This window comes from Austrofundulus limnaeus, unplaced genomic scaffold (genome assembly GCF_001266775.1).
Source record: "Austrofundulus limnaeus strain Quisiro unplaced genomic scaffold, Austrofundulus_limnaeus-1.0 Scaffold26, whole genome shotgun sequence".
Lineage (NCBI taxonomy): Eukaryota > Metazoa > Chordata > Actinopteri > Cyprinodontiformes > Rivulidae > Austrofundulus > Austrofundulus limnaeus.
The window spans coordinates 2,736,188-2,745,435 of record NW_013952428.1 but is presented as its reverse complement, the minus strand read 5'-3'; the positions used below and the strand labels follow the sequence as shown (position 1 = coordinate 2,745,435).

The following is a 9,248-nucleotide window of genomic DNA, read 5'->3' as shown; positions in this document are numbered from 1 at the left end:
ACCCCACAGACCCCAATACACCCCCACCAGCCCCAATGCCCAACGAGGTCCGATCCCAAGCCCCCCACTCTCACCATGTGATGAAACTAATCGAAGGAGCCCTAACAGATTTATCTGATGTGGCAGCAGAGGCTGTTTCAAGACTATAATGATCTAACAGAAGATTTCTATACTGATTAATGCTAAGATCATTTTTATTATATAATTGAATTCTACTGCAGACCAAAAAAAAGCAAACTTTTGTGCGCCTAAGAACCTAGGTCTTTCCTTGATTGAAGTTAACTCTGGTGCAGTTCAAATCATGTGTGAATACCAAGTGGACCGGAGACTGCTTTAAAAGCAGGAAGCATACTGCAGCGCAGGGCATTCTGAGTAATATTGGTAATAAAGATACTTATGCGTTGCTAGACGTTTGTGTAGGTGATGCTATGAAGTTGGATGCACTCCTGCTCAGTTTGTGCTGCCTCATACGGAACTGTCTCAGCCACCTTGTGTGGAAAACAACCTTCTCAATGGTTCTGCCTCATGTTCTGTTCATGCTGAGCCCATTGAAGAATGTTTATATGGTACATTTGCCAAAATCAAAGAGAAATCRTACAACTGCTAAAATCTGACGTCACTCCATATTTGTTTAAATTTTGGGAAGAAGAAAGTTGCACTCAGTGTCTTCATTATTTTTAGTGTTTCCTTCGGTGATTCTTGGGGCAGCGCCACCACAGGCGAGGGGGAGAACAGATTGTTCACAGTGTTTAATTTGTTTGACAGTACAATGTGAAAGCAAACTGTTCCAGTTTAAAATGTTAAAGATTTTTGAATTTTGGTCCTTATCGAACCAAGTCTACCTTACTATCACATGTGAAGCATCCTTAGACAACATGACAGATTTGTTGTTCTGCATTTTTATTCAGAAGAGAAGTTTATAAAATTCAGACTCAAACTGGTTGGAGTAAATTAAAGTAAATATGTGTATTTATGTTTATGTTGTTTCATGATGCAGTGAACTTTATATAGTTTCCTAAAACATGCAATCAGTCAACACATGCAGTACTCTAGGCTTTCGTTTAATACATTTACAGTTGTAGACACAAATCAGAAATTCTTTTAAGGTAAGGATTACAATCAATTCTTTGCTTGTCTGTGCGACTTCCCTCATTTCACCCTCTCTCACAGACCGGCAAATGCAAACAGACACACACACACACACACACACACACACAGGTCTCAGGAGACATAGAAATGTGTTAAAGAAGGCATCACAAGTTCATTCTTTCTCCGTCAAAAAAATGTGGGGATGGCTGGAATTCATCATAGGATCAGACTGTTTCTCATCAAACCCAGGAAAGTGTAGCTAATGCAATTTCACTAAGTCACTGCCTGACTTGATTAGATGTGGGCTGGAGAGTGCATGGTTAGACACCATAGGGGTCTCGATGGGTGTCACTGTGTGTGGGAGTGTGTTTGAGCCTGTGGTGTCTGTGTAGTTAGGGCCGTTTTTTGAATTTTGGCTTTTTGTGACCTCGTATGTGTCTTTTGTGTGTAATAAAGTCATTGTATGATACATATACCTGTCTGTCACTTTATAATACATGGATATTTGTGTGCCATGCCTGCTGAGGTGCACTGGTGTTGGAAACAGAACTATAGCTCAAAGGGGATTTCAGTCCGATTTGGCTACATTAGATTTAGTGCCAGGATTTCAGTGTCTGTCCCACTGAGCACCATGCCTCCTCCACACATCCGTCTCACTAATCCTCGATCAGTCTACATCCCAAGAGACACAAATGGACATAAACACTCATGTGAGCAACACTACTGAAGCGCACAAACTCAATCACACAGGCTCTAACAAACCAAATCAAWCTTTACCAGACTTTTTGTGAGACCAAACTCCCAGCAGTTTGGTGACATTTTGACCTAAAACCTGAGCTACCCTGTCACATCTAGAAAACTCTGAAAATTSCCATGCATATTAATATGTTGGTAATTATTATTCATCAGCACCATGCCCTGTTGGCAGCTGGTCCCAGACCCAGTGGATCAGTGAGGTCTTTGCTCCGCTCCTTTGTCTGACACGGATGCAGATGTTTAGAGCATGAAATTAAATTGGTCGCTGTCATTGGGAATGCACACACGGTTGTCTGTTTGATACGTGTGTTTGTGTGTAGTTTCCAGTTGGGAAGGGGCTTGCGGAGCGAACGAGCGATGCCGACTTTTCCAGAGTGCGTGACATGTTGATGTTATTCATGGAAACTTGAGTGTTTGCAAGTCGGAGATGAACAAAAGTTTTGCCAGCTCTTTCCACGCTGCTAATCTGTGAGCGAGAAAGGGAAAAGTGGATGATATGACGAAGCTGGGAGGATGAGCAAGAAAGTGCGTTGGCGGCAGCTTTGTTTAGGAGACTGTATTGAGCCTTAATTGAATTGGCACCAAAAGAAGGATGAATGGATAGTGTGATGGAGAAAGACAAAGTTTGAGTGAGTTGGACCTCATCTTTGTCTCCTATTTGCAACATAACAGTAGGTTTATCGTGCAGGGGAAATTTCATGGCAACAGATCAGAATCAGAAACCYCTTGATTGAAAAGTATGGGGTGGAATGAAAGGTTCTCGTCATTTTAATGAAAATGCGRAGAGTGTTGTCTCCCACAAGTGTCAAATGAAACTTGTTCCATTAGAAATGTATTAAGAAGCCCAGCACAGTGAACAATGGGGCTGATATGCATTTGAATGCGAGGCTAGGCAGGCTGCACAGGTARGGCTGCACAGGCCTTCGCACTACTGCACAGACTCTTTGAATTGAAGCACATGAGCTTCGCAAGGTTATATTCATCTTGGAAATGAAACATCAGGAAACAGCAGAGTGAGGCTTTGTGCCAAACTGAAAAGCATTTCAGGCCACACGCTTGCACACACACCTTTAGTTTTTTCTAAACCACTGGATCACCTTTTTTTGTTGGATTTTTGTGTGCTTATATATGTATATATTTTTTAACTCCACTCATTCTTTATACCAGACACTAAACATTTCATATTTGCAACTACCAGACTGTGTAAAAAGAAAATGCAGTCAGTGTGGCATGGTTATTATTCATACAGAATTGTTAAATAGTAAAAGAAAGATTAGCTTATGTAAAATAAATGAAGTGTTCAAGCTTCGACTTGGTGTTGACTCTAGAAAGTTAGTTTTAAAATAATTTCTTGCTTTTTGTTTTCTCTTCAAAATGTACATATACAAAAGAAAGGTTAAAAATAATTAATGGTGCATTTACTTTAAAAAGACAGTCGTGCTGCTCTCGTGTAGTCCCGATGTTCCAATCGCGCTTGCTAACGCCTAGTGAACCACTGTGGAAACATGTGCACATGCATTCACGCGTAATATTCTTTCAAAACATTTGCACAACAGTGCATAYACACAGACTATCCTTTTCTCCCCACGTTTTGCCACATCGACAACAAGTGGCAGTTTCTTCTCTATCAATTCTATCGATTACTTCTGGACGAGTGGAGGTAATGAGCTTTGGTGTTYTTTCTCTCCCCTGTGATCTCACCTTTTCCCCTGTCTGCATCAGTCTCACCCACCTCCAGGATGTTACATGGCAATGATTTTCTGATTAACCCTGTTGGCTGTGGGGTTCACCCACTCGGTGATGAGGGGGCATAAGGGGGAGTGAGCATGTGTGATGCAATTAAAGTTGGGGTGGAGAGCCATCTTGATTATGTGATGTGTCTGTTATAGATGTAGCCTACTCCTGCAATAGTTGAGTATTTCAAATAACTTTTATACATTAATGTTACACTTAAAAAATAAAATCATTATTGGTGTGTAGTCTGAGACAAATACCAGTGCCAGTCAAAATGATCAATGACAAAATGAGTAAAACAAGCAAAAACAAAATTTCAAGTAATTCTATAGATAAACTAAATGTTGCAAATCTTGTCAAATGGAAGTAATTTGGAAAGATTTGGATAGAATAACCTATATGCCACAGACATCCGGTCCAGCACGTGATGCCACTCCGATCACTTTTCACCTGACAATGACTCAATGATCTCCACAGTACAGAATTAGCATATTACATGTACCAACATTAACACAGGAGACATACAGTTCCAACCAAGTGGRRAAAAAATCACTCCAAAGTGGATTAAAGCCATACAAACAAAGGAAAGACGTTCGTGTTTATGGTTCCAGAATTTAGCCTTTTTCGCTATTCCTTGGCTRCTTGTTCTGTGAATTTTTCATGTAGAGCTGTGACACTTATATTGTTGGAAAGAGCAGAGTCTGGGCTTTAAATTGATGGGCTACTTGTATGGTTTGGATCGTTTTCCCCGACATTAGTGAACTGAAAACGTAATGGTTATCAGGCAGAGGTTCTGCTGCTCTCGGTACTCGAGGGGAGGGGGCGCGCGCTTGCCGCTTGTGTTTTTTTTACGCTGTAATATACACTCTAGCAAGTTTTTACTTTTGCATAAAGCTCATGACAAAGTTGCCTAAAAACATTTCATACTCTGTATGACACAAACGCGCGCACACACAAACACCAACCTGTATCGACTGCTGCATTTGCTTCCTCCTAGCTGTCCTCTGGATTTGGTCTTTCCTCTCTTGTCTTGGCAGTGAATGAGATAATTGTACATCTCCCTTTTGTAACTTCCGTCTTCTCATACGGTGTGCAGCGCTGTGTCTTCTGAATGAATGAAAATGATTTAACACAGTTGTTTATACATTTAGCAGCTCTTTTTATCCCACAGCTGACCTGCTAAAAATGACAGATTTTCTTTTCTGGATCTCTGACAGACAGACTTCAATCTCTGAACTCATAAAGTTCTTCTTTTTAGTTTTCGCTGTCATTTTCATGAATGTATGAACACTTCCTTGTAGCTGAAGCAGGAAACATAGCCTTATATGGTGTTTTTGGGGTGGTAATTATGCTAATCTCCTCTCGCGTGCACGAGCAGCTGGATACGAACAGGTGGAATTTACGCAGCTCATTTACACACTTTTCCTGAAGGTAGAAGAGTTTGTTGAATCTGACGTGACATGTTCGTACGAACCCTTTGTACGAACAAAAGTAAGAGAAATTTAGGATAAGAATACGAACATGTTCTTGCATGAGGCCCAACGAATCCATCCATATATTGTCTAACACTTGTTCCAGAGTCGGGTCGTGGGAGAAGCAGCTTGAGCAGAGAAACCTCTCCTGTGAGGATTCCGAGGTGTTCCCAGGCCTGATGAGAAACCTCTCTGGCATGTCCTAGGTCTTCCCCGGGGTCTCCTCTCAGTCATACATGCCTGAAGCACCTCCCTAGGGAGGTGTCCAGGAGTTATTCTTACCAGATTAACCACCTCAACTGGCTCCTCTCAGTGTGGAGCATCAGCAGCTCTACTCTGAGTCTCTCCTAGATAACTGAACCTCTCACCCTATCTCTAAAGGAGAGTTCAGCCTCATATTTCGGCTGCCTGTGTCTGCGATCTTGTTTTTTCGGTCACTAMCCAAAATTTGTGGCCATAGACGAGGGTAGGAGTGTAGACTGATTATTAAACAGAGTTTCACCTTACAGCTCAGCTCCTTCTTCACCACAACAGACTGGTACAGAGTCCACAGGACTGCAGAAGCTGCATAGATCTATCAATCTCACACTCCATTCTTCCTCCCTTGTGAATAAAAAAAAAACAATGGATTATAAAAAAGATTTAAGAAAACTTTGCATATTTTCAGCTAAGGCTGAGGTTTCAGGTTTTATACTCAAACAAAAGCAGTTTTTAAATCAGTGTCTGCTTTGATACTTAAGTCAGATCCTGTTTCTTGTTTCTTAGGTGGTGCTGATGACAACCTGATTGAAGGAGGGGAAATGAAGTTTGTGTGTAAGCCAGGAGCGAGAAACATCACTGTGATTTTCCAGCCTCTTCTCAGGTACAGCAATAAACATTTTATTGAATTTCCAACCCCCAAAATTTGATTTGAAAGTGTTTTCAAAATGCGACTTTAGTTCATCAAGGTACCAACAACTCCAAACAGGAGAAATTGTAGTATTTCTGCTGATGCACTGGTTTCATGACTTAGAATTGAAGCACTTTATTCTTGATTTACTATAACTTAAAACAAGTGAATTAATCTTGACAGAAATGTTCTACAAAATATTAATATCTTTGTGTGGGCAAAAGCATGAGCTTTTGTTTGGTAGCCGTAACATAGAAAAAAAAATTCTGTACTGTTGAGTGGGTCAGAATAATAATTAAATAATAATAATAAATTACAAAATATTTAGCTTTTAGGAGATATTTTTAGAAAATATCGCATAAACTTTACAAAATGGGTCTGCACTTAATGCAGCTCCGTCACAAAGGACTGGTCAAGCTCCTTGAGACCGATGATGCCTGGAACATGCCGCAGTACCAGCAAAACGTCAAACTAATTAAATTATACGTCCTCTTAGTGACTTATTTATTGATTTTTAGCTTTTTCATTGTTTATTRCCGTATCATAAATCAAAGAAGATTTAAAGTGATACATTTTGAGTTTCAAATGTTTACTTATGCCATCCAAAAATTGGGATTGATTTCCCAATTTTGTTTTTATTTTATTTATTTATTTTTAGATTTGGCTATTCTAAAGGTCTGTCTTTGTTTTAACATTTCGTCTGTCTGCTAGTTTTCTATACTGTGCTGTATTCCCAGCAGAGTAGAGGAAATCTAATAGTAAAACAGTTTTATTGAATTGGTGTGCAGTCAGTGATACATTACCTTYTAGAACCCATTAAACAGGGATGTGTTTTCCACTACTCAAACTGGCATACGTACATTTTATATCCTGCTGCATATTTTTTTTAATGTATAAGAAGAGGGATAACTGCATATTTTTTTTTGTTTTCACTTTGTTACTTGCATTTGCTATAAGGTGGCAGGTTAACAGATGTGTTGGTGGTTAAAATATCCTGAATAAGTAGTCAGCTGAGATTTATAGCTTCTTGATGGCCAGCTGGGTTTTACAGTAGTTTATGAACACAAGGAAACTCGTAGAAGAAATAGAAATAAATTTAAATAAAGTGAAACATTTTTTACATGTTTAAAATATACCAACAGCTACATTATGCTCATTTGCTTATTACTGAAGAAGCAATAATGTCTTCTTTTCATTTATAACATTTAAACTGCAGGATGTTTGAATTTGAACAAGAAAAAGGCTACTGAAGCATGTTCTGCTGGAGCATTTTTACTGTGTGGATGTTTGTCTTGTTTCTGCTGTTTTGTTCTTCATTCTGCCTCASTTGCTCCCTTTCTGCTTATTCTTTGCTCTTTTCTCCTCTTTCTGACACTCAGCCCTATTAACATTGGTATGGCCACACTTTTGTCTAAATAAATGACCAAAAATAAAACGGTGACTAGCTCCCTGCCTGCTTCTCCCATGTTGTCTGTAATGGTTCATATCAATCAAAGCAAACTGCCTTGAACACAGGGCTCACTGCTCTCTTCTTCCCTCCCTTCCACCTGGGTTCTCCAGACTTCTTGTGCCAATGAAGTGCTGTTGCTTGCAGATGGTTTTATAATGGCAAAGCTCTGGCACTCCGCTGATGGATCACTACACCTCCCGTGGCAAGCCATGCCACTCATGACAGCTTTAATGACAAAAGCAGTTAGGGGTTGCAGCACAGGAAATCAGTATCAGTGCGTGGGAGATAAAACATCAAGGTCTTAATGTTTGATTGTAAGTGATTTTGTGTTGTCTTCTCAACCACTAAATGGCATTAAGTGTTGAACTTTATAGTCTTTCTGTGTTTCATTTTATAATCATAATTTTTGATTTAGAAACCTCACTTTCAGCAAAGTTTTGGTGTTTACTTCTGTTGCACTAAAGGACAAGACAAGAACATGTGAACAACACACTTTTAAGTTTAGAAAGACAACAAAAAAGGTAAATATATCGAACTGTACAGATAACACTGCCCAGATGTTCTCGTTGGATTCACTGGGGTCAGAATTGAAAGGAAGAAAAGGTCATAGTTTACCACTATACTGTGCTGGAGCATCATCAAAACATCTCAATGTGAAGGCACAAAGAGTCTGATGTTTTTCAGGATCTGTGGTGCCTAAAGACCATAGCTTTGAACCACTGTTGGATGTCTGTGAYCTTTGAGCCCTCAGGCAGCGTTCCAAGTAAAGCCGTTCTGTCACAATGATTAATATGGCCACGTTGGCTCTGGGGTACATTAGAAAACTATTGTCATTCAGCACAGTCAGCATCAACACCTTAAAATGTGACCTGCAACTATATTATGCAGAGGAAGTGCAACCCTATCTCAGATGAACTTTTTGATCAGTTGCTTATTGTCTGTGATCAGATGATTCTTTGTTACAACTTTCTTTTAGAAAAATTTACATTGGCTTGTGTATTGCATGGAAATGAGTCGGTTAAAAAATGTTTGTTTCTTCAGAATAAAACAAAACTGTTATCAAGTGATTGAGTGATATACAACAATGGTAAATAAAAGTTCAAGAATAATCAAACTATTGGTTTAGGTTTCTGCGATGTTTAATACAACTTATGGCTTTCCTGGATGTCAAATTTCAGACTCTGAAAGTTTGGGGATACTGATTATTGCTTTAGAATTATTGATAATCCATGTTATGTTACTAGGATTGGGAGCATAAAGCTAAGAAAGGCAGGGTTAGGCTTTGGGTGTCTTTTTGACTGAGCACATGCAATAAACAAGACATGTTGTAGAGGTTTCTCCATTTAGTTTAAATGTAGATGATTACTGCATTRTATTACAACTGTAAATGTTAAARTGTATCTTACCCCCTGTGAAAAGATAACTCCGCCCCAAGGCTGCGGACATGAAAGCGCCTGCTGCGAAGCAGGAGGAAAGGAGAGAGGAGAAAGTAACTTATTTCTAGCGGCAGAACAGGTTGGAAGATGGCTGTTTGATGTTATTTATTGTTTTTTAAATCAGCCTATAGGCTCTGACATGTTAGATAAATTTGAAAATGAGGTTTTTAAAATATCCGTAAGACTTGAAAAAATCCGTGAGATTGCTCTATATGTCTGTATACCTGCAAAATGACGTAATATCCTTATAACTTACAGACAATCTGTACAAGTTGCTGCCTTTCTTTCCCCCCCCCCCCTCCCGCTGTGCAGGAGGGCTGGTCTCTCTCTCTCTCTCTCTCTCTCTCTCTCTCTCTCTCTCTCTCTCTGTGTGTGTGTGTGTGTGTGTGTGTGTGTGTGTGTGTGTGTGTGTGTGTGTGTGT

At 39.6% G+C, this 9,248-nt stretch overlaps 1 protein-coding gene across 1 annotated transcript in view; it reads left to right on the top strand.

Moving 5' to 3' along the window:
- exoc4 (exocyst complex component 4) overlaps positions 1–9,248 on the top strand; it is a gene marked incomplete in the record, with an annotated part of 120,461 nt that overhangs the window by 39,569 nt on the left and 71,644 nt on the right. The window contains 1 exon segment of the mRNA XM_014004799.1: positions 5,817–5,913. Coding sequence (XP_013860253.1) covers positions 5,817–5,913 — 97 coding nt within the window.